General features: G+C 41.8%; 1 protein-coding gene across 1 annotated transcript in view; it reads left to right on the forward strand.

The window, feature by feature from the left end:
* GREB1L (GREB1 like retinoic acid receptor coactivator) overlaps positions 1–24,154 on the forward strand; it is a 132,057-nt gene extending 107,903 nt beyond the window's left edge. Inside the window, exons 20-34 of the mRNA XM_053976060.1 lie at positions 1,702–2,041; positions 4,980–5,095; positions 5,428–5,672; positions 6,696–7,255; positions 7,716–7,818; positions 10,695–10,850; positions 11,063–11,202; positions 12,938–13,099; positions 13,398–13,602; positions 14,287–14,452; positions 15,147–15,374; positions 16,740–16,881; positions 17,978–18,178; positions 19,894–20,032; positions 21,381–24,154. Of these exons, the coding sequence (XP_053832035.1) occupies positions 1,702–2,041; positions 4,980–5,095; positions 5,428–5,672; positions 6,696–7,255; positions 7,716–7,818; positions 10,695–10,850; positions 11,063–11,202; positions 12,938–13,099; positions 13,398–13,602; positions 14,287–14,452; positions 15,147–15,374; positions 16,740–16,881; positions 17,978–18,178; positions 19,894–20,032; positions 21,381–21,544 (3,067 nt within the window). The 3' untranslated portion in view covers positions 21,545–24,154. The remainder of the gene's footprint in view (positions 1–1,701; positions 2,042–4,979; positions 5,096–5,427; positions 5,673–6,695; positions 7,256–7,715; positions 7,819–10,694; positions 10,851–11,062; positions 11,203–12,937; positions 13,100–13,397; positions 13,603–14,286; positions 14,453–15,146; positions 15,375–16,739; positions 16,882–17,977; positions 18,179–19,893; positions 20,033–21,380) is intronic.
* The last annotated feature ends 404 nt before the right edge of the window (positions 24,155–24,558 follow it).

Here is a 24,558-nt window from a genome sequence, read left to right on the forward strand (position 1 = left end):
TGTCTCTCTTGTTGGTGGTGAGGGTGTTTCAAAAACATTTTTGTTATTTCAGCAGTTGGCCATGGTTTTGGTTCCTGCAGCTCAGAGTCTGTTAGTACCCTGCAGCTGCCTGAAAAAGCTACTTTCATGGCACATATCCAAGATACAATTCAATGTGCCCATTTCAGGAATGAGGGGAATACTGTAATTTCCAGCAATATGGAGTTAATCTGCTGTGTGTATCAGCAGGACAGATCCTTTATAGCACTTCAAATAATAGGTCTCATGTTTTCATATTTGCTAGAATAGGATTGTTCTGTGTTCAGTACTGTGTTTTCTGTTTGAATTAGGTCAGTATAATAGTTGTAACTGGATCTGTATTTATTAAGTAAAATTCAATATCAAATGTGTTAAATTAGCAACATTAATAATTAAATAATTAATACATAATACTTGTTATTATCTACAAATAGGCAATAATAATTAAGTCAATTCTTTATGTTTCTCCTATTCTTTCTGGTCAAATGCAATGGAAGAGATAGCGGTCGCTATCTGTCTGTTTAAGTGTGGGTGGGAAAAAGGATGAAGGAGGATTTATGTATGTGTAAATAATCATACGAGATTAGGATAATACTAGAAATGGATGGCAGGTGAACCTCTCTACCTTAGAGCCATGATATGTTTTTGTGTCAGTTTATCAATTTGGCTCTGTTTTCAAGTAACCGGGCTATTCTGTCTGGGTGTATGAGCCATTCAGCTGTACAATCTGAAAATATTGCAGACAGTTTTGTATTATAAGAAAGGCTCCATTTGTTTTAGTAGCAGAAGTACAGTGGGTACTTTTATGGTAGGAAGAGTAAAAGGTATTTTAAAAACTAACTGTTTTAATGACTGGCTTATGGTATCCAGAACAAACTACTGTATCTACTGGCTAAACACAAACCCAAAACTTTCTTTAAATAGATATTATATTGTCTATTAGATTACTCAAGAAAGAGACCAGAGAAATTTGGAACTTCTAGTTATTTTAGTTATTCTGACTTATGTAAGGCATAATAGTGTAGTATTTTTCTGTGTTATGGTGGCGAGTGAGCTCATGGGAAATGTCTAGAAATTGAGTGGGTTTTTTTGCTTGAGTAGGTTTTAATTTTATTTCTCTTAAAATTTTACTTCATATTTGTTGTCACTGCATGTAGCTGTAATGAAGGCAAAGATCTTTGCTATGTAAGTTAAAAGTCAAAATGGAAGTTCAGATTTGGCTCAGAGCCAGTAATTCTTATTGGTACGTCCAACTTTCTGGTGAGAGATTGAGAGATGTGAAATTATGGAGTACTTCTCCCACAAACCACTCGAAGCCACGATGGTCCTCCAGTTTGTAGAAGAAAAAGCTTCTGGAAAGCAAAGCAGTTATAAGCATGTATTCTCGGAATAAATTGGATCTGAGGTGTTCCTTATCTCCATCAAGCCAAAGATCTTTAGCTAAAATTTTGGACCAGATGAGGGTAACAGAAGTTTATACTTCCTGTTACTTGAACTCAGGACTTGGGCCAAATGCAGAGAATATTTGTTCGAAGTTTTTGTCTGTGAAAATAGAAGACTTTGTTCTTTGAGCACTACTGGAAAAAATAGACACTTCCTCACTATGCAGTCCTGCTTTTTGGCTGATTTTCAGACAGTACTGTGATTTTGCATGTGCTAATGCAGAACTGTGTCTCCCCCAAGGTACCCCCGGCTGCACAGCATGGTGATCCGCTGCTACCTGCTCATTCAGCAGTATTCCCAAGCTCTGATGGCCCTCACCACCATGGCCTCTCTGAGGGATCACAGCACACCTGAAACACTCAGCATAATGGATGACCTTATCACAAGTCCAGGAAAGGATAAGAATGGCTGTGGCCACATGCTCGTCATTCGGGTGCCGTCGGTGCAGCTGGCCATGCTGGCCAAAGAGAGGTTACAGGAAGTAAGGGACAAGCTGGGGCTGCAGTATCGTTTCGAGATCCTCCTTGGGAATCCTGCCTCGGAGCTCACTGTCGCGAAACACTTCGTGACACGGCTCAAGGTTAGCAGAAACTGAATGTTTGTTTGTGTGCTCACTGTAGTAATCAGGCTTTTGTAGTTGTTTTGTGTTTATTCCCACGTGTTTGTAGGTTAATTATTCTACAGGGAAAGGGCAGGTGCTCTGTACCTGTCACTGTGAATGCATTTCTGTACTTTGAGCATAAAAGATAGAGAGACTTGGAACAAACCTGAATTGTTACTGGTCCATGAAGCCAAACACCAGCTGTTATTTCACTTCTTAAAATTGATTAACAGTGTGCATCACATAGGGTTCATCTCTAAAAGCAGACTTCAAATCTCTGTGGGCAAACTAATTATTTCCACCAACTTATCTATCTGTCCAGTGTATCTGTTGTCTGCTCTGTTCATCCATCTTCTGCCCTTCTGATAACTGGTAAAGTATGCTGTTTGTCACAGATTTCTTTCCTCAGCCCCCTGCATGCTGAAAGCCTGAAGAGGCTACATGCATATATGCATAGCATATCTGCACCAGCCTAAAATTTTGCATGGATTTACAAGAGCATGGTTCAAGTAGCCAAACACACTTCATGTATTGATCTCACTACATTAAACAAAGGGGCAATGGATTGCCTGCCTTAGGTATCAGCCTGAAAGTAGCCTCTGGTTATCTGTCCTGATCTCTGCTCTAATTCTCACAGAGAGCTTAATTTTCTGCTTCTACTATGAGTTATACAGTGTGTTCAAAACAACAGAAAAGAGGAATGAACTTTGTGAGACTGTCTGAAAGAGCTTGCCTACAGCCAAAAGCAGAAAAAACGTCCTTTAAAGAAGCTATGACTCCTGCTTCTCAAACTTTATCTGCAGCAGGAGAGGGAAGAAAGTAGTCATAAATGAGTCAATGACATGTGAGATTAACTGCTCTGTGCTGGTGGGTTTTTTTTTGGATAGGCATGAATTCCACCCTAAATAATTCTGGATTGAGTCCTGTGAGGGCTTCTTAATAGTGCTTTGGCATAGTGAGTTGCAGCCCTTACGCAGTGCTGAAACAGCCTGTGAGGCCTTGAGCTGTTGCAGGTGGATATCCATGTAGACATTGGTCTGGAATAGAGGAATTTTATCAGGTAGAGAGTGAAAAAATCTTCAAAATAATTCTTCTTATTCCTCTCTCCAAAACATAAGATGCATTTTTGGACCAAACAGAGCTGTAGGATTCTGGATTTGTTTCTTTTCTTTCAGTTTACTAGAAGAAAAACCCTCAAATCTGAACCATGCATATGAAGGGAGTTGAGGAGAGGAATTCAGTTGCCCAAATATAAGTCTGTAGTGTCTTTTTCAGGTGGGGTGTCCCAGTAGTATTTCAGAATAATAAAGGTCAACTGTGAGGCTGGTGTTGTGCTACCATACTGCTAGTCTGGTGCCTGGGATAATGCAAGATTTCTGACATGCTGTGAGCATATGTTTAGGGAACTGATTCCCATTGCAAAATTCATCAGCCTAGGTTATTGCAGACGAATTTGATTTAGTCTCTATGCTGCTGGGCATTTGTTCTGACATTAGGTGGAGTACTGAAACTAAAGGATTTTCACTACAGGCATCCCAGCCCTTTTTTTTGATGTATGTATGGGGAGAGAGCAATATGAGGCTACTGAGTGCTGAGGCTCAAAATGTGGTCCCACCAGTAAATACTCTTTGTTGCAGGAAGGATAAGACCTCATCGTGACCATTTTCAGAGGCAGGGAGGGAAACTTTATAGGTGTTAATAAACCCAGCTGAAAAGTGTGACTTAACTTAGCCTCTCCCTCAAATGGCATTAGCAGGGTGTGTGATTAGCAGGGCAGGGAGGGTGGGCAGCTGTCTCTGCAGTGCTGGTGGCTACATTGTTCTGTCAGACAAGCCTGCTGGTCAACCAGAGCAGCCAGACAGGTCATTCCTCTCCATCAGTGAGTCAGAAGTAGAGAATGAAACAAGAGATGGAAGACAATTTTAATAACTATTTCACTGACCAGGGATGCTGTCATGGCATATCCTTTAAGTGTAACAAGGATCAAACTGTTTGGGAGACATTCAGAAGTGAGGTGCCCTGAGGGTTATGCCTCTCTGACCTTCTGAGAAAGATGGTCAAGAAATGCATCTTCTGGATGCAAGTTTACAGCCCAAAGCCCCTTTCTCTTTAGGTCCTTATGCTAGCGAGAAGAAAATCAACGAAAATCAAAAGAAAAATTGTCTTCCTCTATTTCACTTTCTAGTCATGCACTTTCACAGAAACTTTAGTCTGTGGAGAGGCAGGGGAACACACAGCTGGACTAACCTTATTGAGCCAGAAAATCTCTCTCTGCTGCCAAGGCTGCTTTACCAAGTCTTTAGATACTACTAGGTAATTGGAGAAATAAATTTTTTCAGTAAGCTCTGCTGAACCAGGGGAACTGAAGGGTGTAAGGACATGGGACTGATGCTACCAACCTTTCCAGTGCTAAGGGAAAATGGTGCAGTTTTGTGGTCTCAGGCCTTGATAAACTGTAGGTAAGCAGTTCTTTTATGGGGGAGATTGCCTCCAGGGAAAGGTGAAATGTGTTTCTCTCACGTAATCTTTCATTGTATAAAATAATTAAGCAAGGTTCATTGACCCACTTTCATACTCCACTTTAAAGTCTTACTTTAGCTTTACATTAATATCTTTTATCTGTGCCAAATTGAACGCATCAACTGCTTTTTCCTCAGACAGACCACACTAATGCCACACCTGGTGAATATTTCCAGCACTGAATAATGTATGCACCCATTTTCTTTGCATTTAATGCTTGGCTAACAGTTGGCGACCAGAGAACAAATGCATGCCTGCACCCAAGGTCTCCTTCCTGTTGGCCGTTGAGTAAGCAAGGCCTATATACAAAGCAAAAGCAGGAACTGATGAAAAAAGGAAACAGCTGAAGATTTAGACGATGTCATTTAGGTGTGACTGGAATATTCTCTGTTCACAGGCTTGGAGGGGCAATGAGCAGGATGACTGGATTCCCCGCACCTATCAGGATCTGGAAGGTCTACCTTGCATTGTTATTCTCACTGGCAAGGACCCTCTGGGAGAGACTTTCCCCAGGTGCTGTTATTACTCTTTCAATATGGTTGCAGTCTAACATGTTTAGATAAGTTGGTATCATCTAGCTGTCTTTTCACAAAAGAAGTATAGTTTTATAGACTTCAGTTAGGAACTGTTTAAAGGTTTGGAAAGTGCAGTTTGTGAAAAGTTACATTACTCCACTGTGTGGGTCAGTGTCTGTGCAAAGAACAAAGGAGCACAATTTATGTGCTGAATATTTAAAAATAATTTTATGCCTACAGGCTAATAAAATTGTTCATGAATATTTAGCAAGCAAATAAAGATAGGAGAGCAAACAAAACTTCTTTTTTCCTTCATGTTGGTTTTTCTAGGTCGTTAAAATACTGTGACCTTCGACTTATTGACTCCAGCTACTTAACTCGTACTGCGTTAGAGCAAGAGGTAGGCCTGGCATGCTGCTACGTCTCCAAGGAGGCGATTCGAGGGCCTATTGTAGCTCTTGACCTCAGTGAGAAGGAGCAGGAGAAGGCAAATGGTAGCGAGAATGACTCTGATGAGCTGCTGATAGACTTGGACCGGCCCCAGAGCAACAGCAGTGCTGTCACTGGAACCTCAGGTCAGTTATTCTGCTGTTGGTCTGAAAAACAAGTCTTTATTCCTGCGTCATTGGAATTTGGATGCAAACACTGAGATGTTTTCTCAAATGTGGGTTGCTTAGCTGGATTCAGCTGCAGGCTAGACCATGAAATGTTAGCTGCAGAGTCTTCACACAGTGAGCAATTTTCCTGTCTGCTGCTAAAAGGAGACGATGTCTCAGTGGAAGGGATGGTATACCATAGCTAAGCATCCCTTGTGATTTTGATTTTTAAACCTATATTTCACATTTGTTGCTAGCTTTGTTCAGTGGATCCTGAAAAGATCTTAGAAATCAGAGCAAAAAGGGCTAGTATAAAATTCTAGGAATAGAAAAATGCTCTGTAACTCTGGGAATACCTATGGGTGAGGATGGATATCTGCCTCCTTGCCAAGACCAGCAGAATGATTGGGTCTTGTCCTACCTCTTCAGGCATCACCTCCCACCAAGCCTTCCCTTCTTTGCCTTCTGCAGACATTTCTAGTTCCTTCCCTTTATTTCCCTATGGGTCTGAGGTATTAAGACAGCAGAACTGGGTCTTTGCAATGCACCAGGTCTTCCCATACACTAACTAAACCTGACAGGTTTAGAGAGGAGAGGACATAGCCCAGTTCATGTCTGAGTTGCAGTGAAATAAATGCTCTGTTATTCATAGAAAGGAAGATACAATTGATCTGTGTATGTAGTGGTTTTTTAAACTTGACTTTCAGAACGTTGTACCATCAAATTCCAAATCCTAGATGGGAAATGATAGCTAGCATACAGAAAATTAGGATTGAGCACTTGGAGTCTGAACCCTGTTGCAGCAGGGCATTTGCCTCTCCAGCCAAAGGGACAGACAGATGTAAATGATTTCTTTTTACATGGTGAAACACTGACCTAAGCCACAGCAGCATTCATTGAACAGAAGTATTTGTATGTTAGGAGTGTTGAGTAGATCAAAGGAATTAGTGGTTTTCTTATGTCAGTCAGTAACTCTTCATTGCCTGCTTTTTGTTTTCTCAGGCTCCCTGGCTGACAACGGTGTGAGCTCCTCGAGTGCCGCAGACAAGTCTCAGAAGCAGGCACCATCCCTTAACTTCCAGGCTGTGGCACACAGCTCAGTAGACGAGGGAGTTTACTCTAGTTTTACAGCCAGAGAGACCCTGAAACAAGAGTGTGACTCGCTGGGTAACCAGATGGCCAGCAGCACCACTCCCAAACTCTCCTCACTGTCATCAGTCTCCCAAACCTTTCAGTGGCCTGCCCAGTCAGCCAAGGACAGCAGGGCTCTCCGCGTGGCGCTGCCACGCATCGTCATCCTGTCCAAAGCTGCGTACTGCCTCCTGAGCTCGAAAAATGGGAACTTGCCTTCCTCCTCTTCCCTCCTGCCTCATGCTGACGTGTCTTGGCTAAGCTCCCTGAGGCCTCTGCTCCGCAAGGACACGAGCAGTGAAGAGGAGTCTCTGTACTACAGGCAGTGGACGACAGCCCGACAGCACCACGCGGACTTCAGCAATCAGGCTGAGGCGTCTGGCACCAGGACTTTTCACCCCCGACGGCTGCTTTTGACAGGACCACCACAAGTAAGCTCCTCCTGCCTTTTTAGCACTCTGAGGGGGCCAAGTTTGCGGTGATGTGTTTTGAGGTCAAAAATCAAAGTCAAATTTTAAGGCTAAGTCCATGCTGAAAATGGTAAGGAGAGGAAGGCTGGTGCTTTATGTCATGTTTTAGCCTAAATGAAGCACGTGTGAGTGGGACTGGGCATAACATTGCTGTGAGCAAGTCAGGAGAGAAGCAGTTATCACTGCTGATCTCCCTGCACACAAAAGTGACACAGGCTGACACAGGCTGTGGCCAGGTTGTGCTCAGAGACCAATTTAGTACAAGTGTTTTTAGTATAGTGGGCATTATGACATCTTGCAGTGTTTTCAGCCAGAGCTGAACACAGAGCTTTGGTATAAGCCCAGAGGCATTTATCTGAAATTAACCTTCCACTGTAGTAGTTTGGGTTGGCATTTAGACTTTTTTCCATCTCTGGCTCAGGTTGGAAAGACTGGTTCATACTTGCAGTTCCTAAGGATTCTCTTCCGCATGCTGATCCGGCTGCTGGAAGTAGATGTGTACGATGAAGAAGAGATTAATGCCAGTAAGTATTTAGTAGGTATTCTTAAGATGTGTCATAAAGAGCCTATGTTGTGTATTATTCAGCAAGGAAGTTCCTAGGCTCACTGAAAGACTATGAATTACACCTACTGCATGTCCTCTCCATTGGTGCGTAGCTAGACTCCAGGTGTTTGCATGTATTTCAGTATAGATTGATAAAAAAGTGAACTTTGTAATGGGCTTATTTGAGAACTATTAAATGTATTTTGGGTTGATATATTTGTGTAGCACTCAAACAAAAGTGAGCACAAAGCTGCAAATGGGCAACATCTGTCCATGTTCTCTCTCCTTGTAGGTTTTTAAGTGCTGGCTGCTTTTAAGCAGAAGGACATTTAAGAGTATTTTGTTCCTGGCTGAAACCTAACTATCATTTTTTTTGTTTTTAGAAGTTATATAACCATTTTCAGTAAGATTGTCTCCTATCTGCAGTTTGCAGGTTCTATGCTGAGGATAAAGGGGAGCGGGATCCTCTTTGGATTTGTGCTCATTTGTCAGATTTCACAGATCCATGAACTGCCATGGCAGGACTTTGCCTTGAGAAGAGCAAAACCTTTTAAAAATTAGTCCTTTTCATGTTGTTCTGGTAATTCTCATGAGCATTCGACTGGCATCCTGAAAATGTAGTTGTTGTTGAACCTTTGAAAAGACTAATATTTCTGTTCATAGAGTGCTATTCATGCAAAAAAAAAAAAAAAAGAGAAAAATATATTTTCCTTTGATTTTGAGCTTTGGGGGCAGTTATTCCCTCGTTGTTTGAACTAAAGTACCTCAGAAACTTAGGATGAACTATTAAAATGCAAGAGATGTTCTGCATCATGCTGACTGGCCTGTTGAGGTCACAGCAACGTGTCACACCCCTGCCAGGAATGCATGGAACTCCAGCAGAAGAGCAGTTTGGGTTTGGTTGGGGTTTTTGGTTGTGGCTTTTTTGCTCCCACTACTTCTGTTGGAATGCTTCTCCAGAGCCCTTGTGTTGTCATTATTTTAAATACTACTTTATTCTCCACCCCAAATATGTTTCTGTCCCATTTATACACATTCTGTTTGGGACCTAAAAACCATAGTAATTTAAATTAAAATACTTTTTCTCTTCTTTGGGTTTTGTTTCTTTGGAGTGGTCAGGCAGCTATCTTACCTCCCCTTCAGCATTCATCTAGGTAGTCTGGATCTTCTTACAGGATTCTCACAAATGACAGGCTCTTTATTCTCCTCAGTTTGGTACTCTGGCCTACACATGTCTTTTCAATTTATCTTCTGGTGCATGGGTGAGCAGAACTGAATGTTAAACCAACTCAGCCTACAACAGCTCATGTATTTCCCTGCCCCCACTGAAAGCCTCATGACTGGTGAAACTCATGAATGCACTGGTCTTTTCCATTCTGCCTTTTCACTGGCATTGATGCTTAGGTTGTACTCCAAGGTTTCTCAGCAACTTGATTATTTCCAACCAAGACGCTCCCAACCTGCTGCAGAAATGCTTGTTATTAATTCTTGAATGCACATATGACAATTTTTCTGTTAAATACCACCAAATTTTTATTGTTACAGTTGTTGAGGCTGTTGAATTCTTTCCAGCTGATCTTTGATTCCTTCTCCATGTTGACAATGACTTTCAGGAGTGTGCCACTAGCAAATTTAAGTAAATTTTTTAAGCTGGTGACATTAGTGAAAATATTAAACAGTGTGCCCCTCTACTGACCTTTTAACTTCATTGGTAATCTCACCTGCCTTAATGCTTACAATGTTACATGCTGCCATCTTCTATTTAGTCCACTCTTTCAATTTACAGACCATTCTCCATTTTCTTCAGCTGTATTAATAATTTGTCCTATAGTGTCATTCCAAGTACTTGAGTCCAGAAGGGTAAGATTCATTGCATTTCCTTTGTTCAGAGAAATAGGCATTTCATAGCCATATAATGAAAGTAACACAGGATTTCTTTAGTCAATCTATTTGCATTTTATCACAATTAAAGAAGTAATCTTTAATTACTTCCTTTACCCTCTCCAAATTTTGAATATTATCTAGGTCAAAGTAATGGACTCAGAGCTCTTTAGATTACTATCTCTCCTCTTGCATTAGGTTAGGGTGTGCATGTGCTCATCTGTAGACCTAACCTTCATTTCACCTGAATTCACTTTTCTAAAATCAGTAACCTCAGTTACACACCTACTTTCATGTGTTCTTCCATCTCATTTTAATCTGAATTGACTCATGTTCAAGCTGCATTCCAAAGTTATTTTCTTAGGCCATTGTTTCCTACCATTCCCACTGCTTGAATTTGATTTTCTACTTTAGACTTATCTCTGCTGGATCAATACAGAAAAGTTTCACTTGATCCTTGCTGGCCACATCCTCTTCTGTAATAGGAGTGTGTCTTCTCCTGCCTTTATCATGTACCACCAGCTACTGGTTCATAAATATATACAGCCTCTCTTTCCTTGCTTTCATCCTTCTGCCTTTGGATACTTTTGCTTCTCATTTACCCAGTGCTCTTCATTCCATCACAGAGAGGCTTGAAACTACTACACCCGTGCCTTCTGCACAAATAGGACCATTCATCTGAGCATTTTATGCTTAAACCAGAGTGAACTATACCTCAGCAGCATGATGAGGTACAGTGCAGAAAGATACCTAGGAGGCTTCTTCCCCTGCACGCAGTTTCTAAGCAGTTGCCATTTCTTTGAAATGGCTTTGTGTGGATTGTAATTCCACTGGTAGTATTTATCATGTGCAAAGATGTTGTTCTGTGTGTGTGTGCGCCTGTGTGAGTTTCGGTGCAACTGTAAAGCAGCAACCATCACATAAGCATCATTTGGTGGGTATCTGATTCTGCTTACCTGAAGTGTGTTGTTGCAGATCATACAGAAAACAGCGAAATTACTCAGTCTAGCAATGACCACTGGCCAGACATTGAGATCTTCAGCAAAATGTCTTTTGACCTGAGTGTACATGACCCTAAGTACAGAAATATAAGTCCTGTATACACAGAACAACTCTCAAGAGTGAAACAAGGTAAGTAAAATATAGATTTTTTAAGGAATACTTTCCTACTGAGACTCAGTGTTTATTGGTTCATTTGAACACAAGTTCACAAGAACCTGTAAATCTCCCAAAGTTAAATGGAAAAAAAAAAAAAAATGTATTCTTTACAGTTTTTACCAGGATCACAATCTCTGTTTTTTAACGCTCCTAAAATTTCTGTTGCTTCTTTTCTTTGTGCACAGAAACAAGCAAAGAAACAAAATCAGAGGAACCTAAGAAAAGGGAGACCGTGTCCATGATGCTGACTAAATATGCAGCTTACAACACCTTCCATCACTGTGAGCAGTGCCATCAGTACATGGACATTAATCCTGCTGCACAGGTTGGTGTCAAGGTCTAAGGGTAAACTGCATCCTTGGTTTTTTATTGTGGTCTCTCCAGGCACACTGCTCTCATCTCAGGACTCATGCTTTCACCTTCCCGGAGATGGAATTGTTTAATTCTTCCATTCTCAGGGGAGATATTGAGCTACAGACCCAGGAGCATCAACTGTGTCTGGCACATTCTGAATGAGCAGTTTTCCTCTGCAGCTGCCTCTGGCAAAGGGTGAATACTGTGATTAGTTTTCTGAAGCCAAAGCATTATTCAGCCTGCCCAGAGGGTTTGCAGTGTCTCACGGGAGAAGACTAAAGATTAAGAGAAATGCTTGTCTAACCTAAATGCCAGCCATCCACACCTGTGATGGGAGATGGCAAGGCCTGCTTCTTCCTTGCTTTGTATGTATCTGTGCATCCTTCTCAGCCATAGCTTATGAGTCACTGGACAGAAATGAACATTTTAATCTGCTTAGTTAAAAAAATCTTCCATTTCTAAAGCAAACAGTTATGCTCACAGAAGACTGGCAAGTAAGATTATTCCTGGTTAATAGCTCACACATTATTTCTTAGCCACCAGCAGCAATTTACCTGGAAGTTTCTTATCTCCATTCATTCATTCCTTGCTTGCTAATGTTTTCCAGCAGCTTGCTATTAAGATATGGCAGTGTAGACACCCCAGCCTGGCAGTGCACAATGCCAGTTCCCTCAGAGCAGCACCAGCAGGTCTGATCTAAACCTCATGCTTCATTAACTCTGTTGACAGAAGCAAATCCTCCCCAAGGACATCTGTTGTTCCCTCCACTCATCTTTGTGCATGTGGTTAAACATAACTAGTACTAATAAATATAAACATCTACTTGTATGTGCCAATGTGAGCTGTGTATATAGAATTAAGATAATTAAGCTCAGGGAAATTACACTTTCAAAGGGGAGTCACTGGGTAGCAAACATTATGAAGGGAGAGAGATTCTTAAATGCTTTAACAGAACCTAAATAAAGTCCCTTGCATTTTCCATCTTAGTCTAATTATTTCAATTTTTAGCAAAAGACTATAGAAAGCTCATTGGTAAGAGTAAGTGATTTGACTTTGTAGTAAGACAGATGCTTTTGTAGGATGAAATCTATCTGCTGTGTAGGCATTTGTATACATATATATTTGTATTTGTTCAGCAAAGTGCTGTGCAAAATTAAACTCACCCAAAATCTTCATGGCCTTGTTAATGGTGTGGTCTGCTTTGGTCACACAACTACTTAAGAGAGTATTGCCACAGGAAAAATACTGTACTGATACCAATGCAGTAGTGCTCCTGCTGAGGTGTCTGAACAATAGCGCATGCTGCTGTGGAGGCACCCCCACATACTGCACTGCTCTTTGAATCTTCTTGGTAAATTGATTTGGACAGTTTTTGTTCCTAGCATGTATGCATGTCTGTGTGTGTGTGTGTATGTATCTGTATATTTTTCTTCTCTTTGTAAATATTGAGAAATAATTTCTAGCTGAAATGGACTTCAGAAGAGTCCAGTTTGGCCAAAGACCGTTACTGGTACAGGAAAGTGATTCCTTTAATAGCAAGGCCTAAATAATTCCTTATTGTGAGGAAAAAGATTACTGGAAGAGAGTGGTTTGGATGTTCTTCTCTGATGGCTTCCAGTACTGTGACTGTAAGAACTCCTCCTCCTTAGATACTCCTTATGTGTTACCTGCTTGGAAACCTCTTTTTGCTGCTTGTTTGTATTCAGGTGTCTGACTCCACTCTGCATGCATTCACGTTTTCATCCTCCATGCTGGGAGAAGAGGTTCAGCTGCATTTTATAATCCCCAAGTCCAAAGAGAACCATTTTGTCTTCAGCAAACAGGGAAAACATCTCGAAAGCATGCGACTCCCACTCGTTTCTGACAAGGTGCGTGTACAGCTCTTACCCATCTGCTGCAGGCAGTCAGCTTGACATACATATTCAAATTAATGGGGGGAAGTTTTTCCTCTTGTCTTTTTGTTTTAAAGTCCTTTGTGTAAATCTTGCCTGAATGTCCTTAGAATGGGTTTTTTGAGGGCAAACATCCTTTTTTTTCTGTTTCTAGCGTCCAGTTTCTATGTGTTGCAATAATCAGTGATGTTAAAATCTGGAACAAATGGAAGTCACTATCAGGAATAACCTGCTTTTTTACATAATGTTGCCAAAATATCTTGTGTTCCAGCAGAATTTGAATGCAGTCAAGAGTCCTATATTCACCCCATCAAGTGGACGTCATGAACACGGACTCTTGAACCTCTACCATGCCATGGAAGGCATCAGCCACCTGCACCTCCTGGTAGTCAAGGAGTATGAAATGCCACTTTACCGAAAATACTGGCCCAATCACATCATGCTTGTCCTGCCAGGCATGTTCAACAATGCTGGAGTTGGTAAGAGACACCATCAATGCATTGCTGTGAAGGTATCAAAATCTATGTTGGACAGTGTGGATCATGCTGTTGCAGGAAATCATGCAGCAGCTCCTCACACACCTGCTGTGATAACAGCAGCAATGTCTGTGCAAAAATCTGGAAAAACTGCTGTCAGGGGCATGGAATATATGTTTGCATGGATCACTGCCTTCTCAGCTTAAAGTCTGATGTTTTATGGGCCATATTCACTCATTTTACTCAACCCTGCTATGTAAATTCTAGATGTTTTACACATATTCAAATTGCAACATTTTAGTTAGCAGAAGGTAAATATTAACTGCAGTTGAACACTGGGGGCTTGAACTTTGGAATTTGTTTTCATGGATGCTGAGTTTATTTGCAAGAAGTTTTAAGTAGCTTCAGTTTTAGAATCTTAGCCCCTTCTTAGTTCAAGTTACTTCATTTATGCCCACAAAATTGTGTTCTGCAGAGTGTCTTAAAGCATCCAGTCTTCTTGGAATCTGCCTTTTAGATTTAATCACACTGAAAAAGGGACATACAGATTTCTTTTCAAACAAAGGTGTAATGAGCACTAAGTTCAAAAAGGGTAATGACTGCAGATGTTTGTGTTAACCTTTCTCTGGAAAGTGTGATAAAGTCTAATAAAGATGTCTGTGCACCTTCTTTATGGTATTTCCTCAGGTGCTGCCAGGTTTCTTATTAAGGAACTTTCCTACCACAACCTAGAACTGGAACGAAACCGCTTGGAGGAGCTGGGAGTGAAGCGCCAGTGCGTGTGGCCCTTCATCGTGGTCATGGACGACTCCTGCGTCCTGTGGAACATGCACAGTCCCCACGAGCAGTCCAGGTTGGTACCCACCCACGCTGGCTCCTTGCACTGATCCAGCACTGACAGCAGCACATCTGTGACCAAGACTCATCCCCAACATCTGGCAGGGCACTCAGAGCAGTAGGAAGGCCGTATGTTTGTCTTGTTGACCACAACATTCAACCACCTGCTGTTGAACACTTCCACATGACTGTGTCCTTACATCTGTGTCCGTACCTCCAACAGACCTCTGCTTGTGTTTGTTCTTTGCCTAGAGCCACTCTTGTTTCTAGCAACCGTTTGAGTGATTTTTCACTATGTTACCTTCTTTTGATTCAATTTATGTTTCTCAGAGCAAACAGTTTATCTGGGGAACTTAGAAGGCATTAAGCTCTTGACCTTCTCAGTGCTTACACTGTCCAGTACAGAGAAAATAGCATTCCAAAAATTATGTGTAAGGTGACTTCTTTTCCCTTCCTAAATTGCTGTGTAGAACTTATTCTGCTGAAAGGCTCATTACCTGAATGGTTGCCCTGAAGAGGTGAAATTAGTTGCCTGTTGCTAAAAAATCTTCATTTATGTATATATTTTTACAGCATCTAGAGTAAACATTCTCAGTTGTCAATGGAATCTTTTAGTCCTTTTGATACACACACATGTATATATATGCAGTGTATGTAATATAAAAAATAATAAAATATGTTTGTATGTTATGTATGATCATGTTTTGCAGTCAGTCTCTGGAGCCTGGGGGTTTCAGCAAGAATGTGTCTTTGAAAAGTGTCCTCCAACACATTGAAGCCACCCCCAAAATTGTTCATTATGCAATACTGGGTGTTCAGAAATGGAACAGCAAGCTGAACACCAGGAAATCAAAGGCTCCGTTCTCCAGGTGCCATGTGCGTGATTTTATACTGCTCAACATAGACTTGACCCAGAATGTGCAATATGATCTAAACAGGTAGGCAGTACATACATATCTATGGGAAATAGCATGTTGACTTGATAAGATCCTTGTCACAATGTTTCTGAATGCTGTTGAGGTAAACAGAAAGATCCTACCTTAGGTAATGAGTGCACAATCACAAAAATAAAATACAGCGTGATACATATTTCATCTGAATAAGGCATCAAAATAAACCTGCTAAAAGCCAAGAAAACCCGAGAAAGACAGATCAAGGGCAAGGAAGGGCTTCAGAGGACTGAAAGAGTGAGGAAAGAAGAAACTTGAGGAGAAAAAATAATTGGGATACCCAAAGTACAAGAAAGGAGCCAAAATGGCATCAGTTACAGGAAGAATGGGGAGTTTCCAGAGTGCCTAGGAGGAGAGATTCCTTATATTTCCTTCAGAGATAGCTGTCCTCCCTCTTGCCACTTGAGTTTGCAAGAAAAACAGATGAAAAAATTACTTTCTACTATTTCCTTCCTTCCCTCCCTGCCCCCCGCTCTCACCTAACTTCATCCTAAAGCATTTGCAATAAAGCAGCCATATCATGGGCCTTTATTGCTAGCTCTCATCACAGATTGAAGAAATACCCAATTCTTCTTCTTCCCAGACAAGTGAGTTCCAAATAAACACTGTTTCTGCTGGCTGTAAATGGCCCTGGGGCTTCTCACCTTGCACTCCTGCTGCTGTTTTCAGGGATCCTGTGTGTTTCAGAGAGGAATTGTAGCCTGCCAGTGCAAGCTGGTGTGACTTTTGGAGCTCTTGATTTCACATTCTGTGTCAGGTTGAATCATTAGGTAGGAGTCAGCCCACAGAAGTGAACAATGACATCATGAATAGTGAAGGACTTAGGTTACTTCCCAGCAGCTTTTTCTCCCATAGCAAAGTATTTGTTAAAGCCATATTTCCCCCCAAAATTCAGTTTATGGAGAAATATGTCATACGGAACTGGCTTATTCAGAGGTGGAGGTTGGTCACTGCAGAGCTTCTGTCAAGTCCAAAATACAAAATACAAAAAAAAACAAACACAAAAAGAATAAAAAAAAAAAAGAAGTAAAGGGTGGGGAGGAAATGATTGATGCCAGTATGTGATGAGCATGGGAGCGCAAGCCAGATTTGGTGTGGGGAAGAAGCACACAGGCACACTGAAAAGTGAAGACTAGTTTGGGTTTAGGGTGACCAGCAGCTGCTTTCCTTGACCAGGAGCACATTGAAGGAATGAGTCTTCAGAGCTCTGCAGAAAATTTGTAGTAGCACCATATCAGATGATCTCCAAAAATCTCTGCTGAGCCCATACTGGTGCATTTCAGCAGGGGGTGTGTGAATGCTTGTGCACAGCAGCCACACAGCTGGCTTAGTGATCTTGTGTTTAATGTCCAGGTATTTCTGTGAAGATGTGGATTTTAATCTGCGGACCAACAGCAGCGGCCTCCTCATCTGCCGCTTCAACAACTTCAGTGTCATGAAGAAACATATTCAGGTTGGAGGACAAAAGGACTTTGTTGTTAAGCCAAAAATCATGGTAAGTCTGGTGTATTTAAGGGGTAAAATCAGGACCTGTTTTCCCTAGAAATAATGAATTCTCTATTATTTAGATTTATTTTGTGCTTATTTGACATCTGACAGTCATGGCTGAATCCATGGTAGGGCTGTCACATCAAAAATAGAAAACGAGAAACATTTTGCTATTTATAAATTACTAAAAAATCCTGTTAATCTCTTAGAAGATGGACTGAGATTGGGAAGAGTTTGGTTTAACTTTTTAGTGGTATCTCTGATAGAGGAAGACTTTGCAGACTCTGATCTAAAGCAAGCAAGTTGTACCAGATTCAGTTTTAAAAATTCAGCACAGCCACAAGTTTCTGGTGTTTGCTGATTTGTGATGAGTTTCAGTCCTTGCACTTCCTAACAAAAAGAGGGCTGAAGAAAGGCTCTGAAAACTGCAACCTTCTGAAACCCCCCCAGGAAATCCAAGTATTTATAAAAATATACTAAATATTTTATACAGAGTATGTTACACCTATGCCAGCTTTAAATGGAGGTGCATTTCAAAGGATTGTCTTTAATCTAGGAATCTTACAGTTTGTGTTCCTGGTGGTTTTGAACACATCCCACACCATCTTCCTTTTAAAAAACCACCTCTCATACTTCAGAATTTAACTGACTAAACTCTGGGTTTAAGTATTTTTGAAGATTGTTTTCTCATTTTCCTTTACTTATGGTTGCAGTGGAATCTGTAGTGATGGACTGGCCTGTGAGAAAACTCCATAGAAAACACTTTTTATGGATGACTCCACACAAGGAGTATGTAATTTCATATAATGCCCACGAGTAAGGCAGGATGAAGGCCGCTGTGACAGTCTGAACTCCACGTTTTATATCCCTTCTTTAGGCAAGCAGATATCCACAGAAGTACGTAGCAAGCACAGAATGAGCAATTAATTTATTTCTGTACTTTGGTGCTATGTGAAAATCAAATGGGGAATTTTGATCCTTTTGTTCCTTTTCTTTCTCTTCCTGCTCTGTCATGTCAGTCCCTTCCCCAGTTAGAGGAACTCCAGCAGAGCAAATACATGGAGTAGGTGGGTTAAAAGGGGTTCCCCTTGGTTTCACTGCAGGTCTCAGACAGCGTGGCACCAATAATGCCTCTTCAGTACGTCTGTGCCCCTGACAGCGAGCACACGTTGTTGGCAGCCCCGTCTCAGTTCCTCCTGGAGAAATTCCTTCAACACGCAACCTACAAACTCTTCCCCAAGGCCATTCACAACTTCAAGAACCCAGTATTGGCCATCGACTGCTACCTGAACATCGGGCTTGAGGTACAAGGGATTTGCAAGGATGATGGGGACAAGGAAATGCAAACCTTTACTTCAATATCTTGTGTTGAAATGCCCTTCTTCAGCATCAAGGGTAATGTTTGAAGACTTTGGTCTCAAACAGATTCTGCTGCTGGGAGTAAAGGACCAATCCACTGGAGGAGCTGGCAGTGAAGCCCCCAGCTGGCTGGTGTGGGTAGAGACCATTAATGTGACTGCTGGACTGTGCCCGCTCCTGCACTCGGGTCCAACAACTCCATGCAGTGGTACAGGCTTGGGGAAGAGTGGCTGGGAAGCTGCACGAAGGAAAAGGACCTGGGGGTGCTGGTCAACAGCAGCTGAACATGAGCTAGGATGTGCCCAGGTGGCCAAGAAGGCCAATGGCATCCTGGCTTAAATCAGCAACAGTGTGGCCAGCAGGACCAGGGAGAGGATCATTCCCTGGTACTCAGCACTGGGGAGGCCACACCTCAAATCCTGTGTTCAGTTTGGGCCCCTCATTTCAGGAAGGATGTTGAGGTGCTGGAGCATGTCCAGAGAAGGGCAGTGGAGCTGGTGAAGGGTCTGAAGCACATGTCTGATGAGGACCAGCTGAGGGAGATGGGGGTGTTTAGCTTGGAGAAAAGGAGGCTCAGGAGAGACCTTATGACTCTCTACAGCCACCTGAAAGGAGGCTGTAGCCAGCTGGGGATTGGCCTCTTCTGCCAGGTAACAAATGATGGGACAAGGGGAAACAACCTCAAGTTGTGCCAGGGCAGGTTTAGATTGGATATTGGGAAAAATTTCTCTATGGAAAGGTTTGTCAAGCACTGGAACAAGCTGCCCAGCGTAGTGGTGGGTTCACCATTCCAGGAAGTATTTAAAAGATGTGTAGATGTGGCATTTGGCAACATGGTTTAGTGCTGGGTTAACGGTTGGAGTCAGTGATCTTGGATCTCATGGATCCATGGTAACAGTGGGATCTTGATGAGCATAACTTAAAAAATTCCATGATTTGCAAAGGAATTGGGTGTGTCTGTCTGAAATAATATTTCATACTAAGCAAAACCCTGAAAGTGATGCCGTTCTCGACAAAACCCGGTGTTCATCCTTTGATGCTTCTCTTTTTATGAACCTGGGTTTCAAGGAAATTAGATTTTTGCAAGTATGTTCTAGATGTCTGTAGGTGGGGAGTTTAGAATTTTTGAACCTAATGGCCAACTTGAACCGGGTCTGGAGCCAGGTCAGTGTCTAACTAGGGTGTTGTTCAGACAAATTTTATGGAGGTCAGTGGTAAGATAGAGGAGAGACACCCTTTCTTATGTAACAGCCATCACAGCACTGAGACACAAGACTGCTTGGAACCACAAGCATCAGGATTTCCCCTACTTATGGAATCGCTTACTTTGTTTGACAAATGTATCCTTATTAGAATAACCTGTATAATCTATACAGTTATTATAAGAAGGTAATTCATAGAGGGAAAAAAAAATCAAACTGAATTACAGAGAGCCCTGAAATAACGTGTTGCAGACTTGGTGACCAAATTTGAATCTAGAGGTTTGTTCCGTGTGTTACTTCTTTGGGAAGGTGTGCTCAGTACTGCAGTCTTGTTGGATTGGATTTTTATCAGAGCACCAGCTGACTGGCCTGTTATGACTAAGCTATATTCCATTGCATGTAAGTCATCCTTAGACATTTCTAAGACAGAAAGCATTTCTTTCCCCCTTATGTTTCAGGTGGCCATATGCTACGTTAGCTCTCGCCCGCACTCAGTCAATGTCAACTGTGAAGGGGTGTTCTTCAGTGGACTTCTGCTCTATCTCTGCGACTCCTTTGTTGGTGCAGACCTCCTCAAGCGGTTCAGGTTTCTCAAAGGTAATCTCACTTCTCTGCTGGGCATCCTGGGTGCCTCTTGTCAACTAATAACAACATGGATGAAAAGGGAAAGGCAGAGGAATAAACAGCTTGATTAAACAGCTCCATTATTTTCACAGTTTGTTTTGGCACTGTTTTCAAAATAAATAGATGGAGTGGTTTTTGAGGGGTGTATGAAACTTCTGTTCCTGTTGGCAGATAATTGAACCTTAGGTAAGCATTGATAAATGACATTCATTAAGTTATTTTAAAGTGACATCAGCAAGGATTGTGGACATCAGGCAGTGAATTGTGCAGTCAGCAACTTGAGAGTTGTGAGCATAGATGTTAGTGATGAGGACAAGAAATTCTGCTCTGGCAATCAGTCTATAATGGCAGTAAATCTTCAGTTCTGTAAATAAGGACAAATCTTAGCTGAAGGATGATTTGGTCTGCCTCACCAGAACTTGATAAACCTCATAAAAATCTTTCTTTTTGTCTTAATACTGGCAATTAGCAAATTGCCAGAGGACTTCAGTAATGCTGAAGTGTGTTACAGAGCTCCAGTGCAGTTATGGTGGCACAGCTGAGTCATTTCCCTCTCTTGCTGACTGAGGATGGTGCAGGGGTACCATAGGGATGACCCTTAGCCAGTTCTAAGAACCACATTTTGAAGTTTGCTCCTGTGCCCTTTTGGGCCCTGCAGGGCAGGGACAGAGGAAGAAGGTACAAAGACATGCTGGGGATGGTCCTGAAGGTGTCCAGTTCTCCTGCTTATTAAATGATCATGTGTAATACCAGATGGGATGAAGTTTGTAAATTTGTTAAGCCACAGAAGACATTACAGACTCTTAAGAGTGCTTTACCAATGGCAGCTTTCATACTTAAGGAAGTCAGCAGATTTTATTAAGTCAGTTATGAGACTGGTTTGGCTTCGTAGAATTTAATCACTGACCTTCTACAAATCCAAATGTCCCATGAAATAAACAAAAAAGTAGGCTTTATTATTTGGGCTTAATTATCAGTAGTAATTTAAAGATCCAGTTAATGTTCTCTCTGCTGCAGTTGATGATATTAACACTGCCTGTCAGGCAGTGACATCCTGTGATCCAAAGCACACCCCACACCATGCTCGCAGAATTCTCCATGTCTGTGCCTTCCTGGAGATGGACGCATTTGTCTGTCCTGAGGCTCAAAGGATTGATCAGAGCCTGGACTGGTGGTGATATCACTGGTTGGTGATAGACCCTTCTAATACTATTTTTTTCCTCCCTAGCAGCAGAGGTTTCTTTAAAATATCTTAGGAAAATCAGTGAAAGAAATGAGTTGTTATTGCCCCTCGAGAATCTAACGTGCTTTTCAATTGAAGGTGCCACCCTGTGTGTCATATGTCAAGACAGAAGCTCGCTCCGGCAGACAATAGTCCGGTTGGAGTTGGAGGATGAGTGGCAGTTCCGACTTCGGGATGAGTTTCAAACTGCAAACAGTAGTGATGATGAACCACTCTATTTCCTTACGGGACGCCACATATAAGCTTCGCTGAGACACCGCTAACAAAGGAAAAAAAAAGAACTTTTTTTTTTAAAAAGTACAATCACTGTGGAGCAAAGTGCAACCAATATTTATCTTGACTGCTCTAAAGGATTCCCCACATTCTGAGGTAGCTTTATTCTTTGGGGTAAAATTACCGCATCGGTTATGATTTAAAGGATCCTGGATTCCAGTAATTTTCACATCATTCACAACCACCGACACCAATCACACAGCCAACCAAGGTGTAGGATCTGGGAAGAGGATGTTGTTTCGTCAAAGAAAAATCCTTTTTATATTCAGCTGAGTTAGGGGAAGAAGCTGCTCTCCTCTTGCAGCTGTAAGCTTGAATGTGTTACATGAAACGCACCCTAGCATGTGGAATTATTGAAGATAGGTGGAGGAGAGCCCACTGCGTCTCTTCAGCTCTGTGCTGTGGTACAGGAATACTCAGGGGTTTGAAACTACAATATAAAGTAGATATTTGTATTACGAAGAATAGTCTTGTTCTCTGTGCAGTGTTAGTTTAAAATTTGTAATTGTGTACGTATTGAAACTGTCTTTGGCAAAATTTCCACAGGTGTTCAAAGTTTACTACTTAAACCTGAACAAATGGGCAAACGCATGGCAGGCACTGTGCATCCTTAGCAATGGTATTTTGCCCCAGCAGACACCCCCTCCTCAGCTCCAGGGCCCGAAGCAAAAGGCTTCTCAGAGCTGCTCTCTCTTCAGTTAGAGGCCAGAGTAACTCCACAGCAAATCACCCTCAGTTTCTCACTCTCCTCAGAGCTCTGGAGACTTGCAGTCCATCCCCCTTTGCATATGGAAATGCATCCTCCTGTTCATCAGGTGCCTCTGTTGGTGGACTGCCCGCAACTCACTCTCCGTTTCCTTTACACTCAACTCCAGTTGGCTGCAGAGCTGAGATCACGTCAGAGTTGTACCCCTGTATGAAACAACACACGAAGAAATGTGCGGGAGAGTAACAGTGCTTGAGCTGGTCCCAAGACAAGCTGGAAGTATTCTACAGTTGCTCCAGGGGGAAGCAGAAGAGAAATCCTGGGGAGCTGGGACTGCTCAGGAGGGACTCTCCAGAAGCAGAGATGTGTGAACACATCACCTGAAACCATCATCCGTGTACCTCTGTAAATACTGGCTCTGCAGCAGTCACACACTGTTGTATTTCCAGCTGCAATACTGATCCTTGTGAAGGTTCTGGAATTAACTTGATGTCATAGCATTTGGCTGTCAGAGGTGTTCCCCTCACAGTTAGCAGGTGTTGTCTCACTGAGGTTTACACACACACCCCCCAACAATCATCTTTCTGCACATCGTGACCCCCTTTATCAGTAATAAAAATGCAGAGTGTTCTTAAAGGCTATTCAGGAATATGAATTTACTCCCCCCAAAAAGCAATGAAATTAATGCATCTTTATACCTGACCTGCAGTCATTGCAGAAGGACCTGCCAAAGCTGCATTTTTTTAAGACATAGTGTTAATTAAGCAACTTTTTTTATCTTATGAAGAGATGTTTACAGATGAATAAACATAATATATTTGACAGAGGCCAAAGGAAAATGGTTTGCATATGTCTGTGTTGATGTAGCATTATTTCTGATACTGTAAATTTAGCAAATTTCACATGAACAACCCCTTTCAGTAAATTTGTTTTTTATTTTCCTTCAGCTACAACCTGCCTTACCTATTTTAACACTGGGAAAACGTAGAGATACAAAAGATGATTCTTGAAGTGTTTGCTACATGCCTGAATGTATTCCAGTAGCTCTGGTTTTGCCAGAGGGCTTAAGGCCAGCCCCCCAGTCTTAGCATGGTGTAGAAAAGTGTCAGGTATTACATGTTCAAAAATGGTTTCCTTTTTGTTCATGTATTTGATGTTTGCACTAAGTTCTTAAAATTCCAGGTGCTGAGACTAGCAGGAGGCGCTAGCCCACTGTCTGCCTAGTGCAGGCTCTGCTAGCCTACTGAGCAGAGCGAAATCATCCTGAAGGCTGAGAGTGCATTTAGAAAATCAGCGTATTTGCCTGCCTTTACCAGCTAATAGCAAACCCATTTCCTTAGTGCTGTCCCCTATGAAGCAAGGAGTTTTGGTAACGCTCTGGCCAGAGTGCACTACACCAGCCCCAACAGCACAGGCCTGTTCCATGGAACACTTTAAATTGGCTGCCTGTGAATTCCTGGCAAGGAGACCCTTGGTGGACAGGCACACAATTGCTATTCCATTTTGGTTTTAAGCCTTGCCATTAAGGCCATTCTAATGAATGTATGAAAATTGGCCAGCGTTATTATATTTTACCTGTAGATGTTCTTGTCTATTCACAGGTTAAAACTAAGAATGTAAACTAAGATTTAAAGAATCATATGCAGATGCTTTTTGCTTAACTTATGTAATTGCTTTTTGTGACTTTTGGAAGAGGGTTAAAAATGTTGCTTTCCTAGTGTAAAGTTTTCTTAACCAAAAACTTGGTGAATTTAGCTTCACTAGTCAGTCTACCTCATGTTATTGTTTATGAACTGAAACTGTCTGAAGTTGTGGCTATGGTATGTTTATAATGTGCTTTCATTAAATTTGAATATATTAAGTTACCATTTCAGACTGCCTCTCTTTTAATGGATCCTGCTTTCTGAGCCCACCACAGAGGATTGCTTCTGGAGTTCCTGTGCACCTGCACCACTTTTCTGACAAAGCTCTTTACAGGCTGCTCACAATCCCCTGGAAAACTACACATGGCAGCATGGAAACAAAAAGCCTCTGCAGCCCAGAATTCAGCACTGTTCTGCTACTCCAGCTTTAAGTACTCCTGAGTACTGTTTGGGATGTGGTGCGAGGTCTTTGCTTTAGCTCTAGACCAAGGCCAAGGACAGCACACCATAAACAAGTACATCCTGACTGCACACAGGTTCCCAAATTGAAACAAAGCCTAAGTTTAACTTTAACTAAATCTTTCCCATCCTCCATTAGGGTTTTAAACTGTTACTCAAGACAGAAGGTATCCCC

Source organism: Vidua macroura, chromosome 1 (genome assembly GCF_024509145.1).
Source record: "Vidua macroura isolate BioBank_ID:100142 chromosome 1, ASM2450914v1, whole genome shotgun sequence".
NCBI lineage: Eukaryota > Metazoa > Chordata > Aves > Passeriformes > Viduidae > Vidua > Vidua macroura.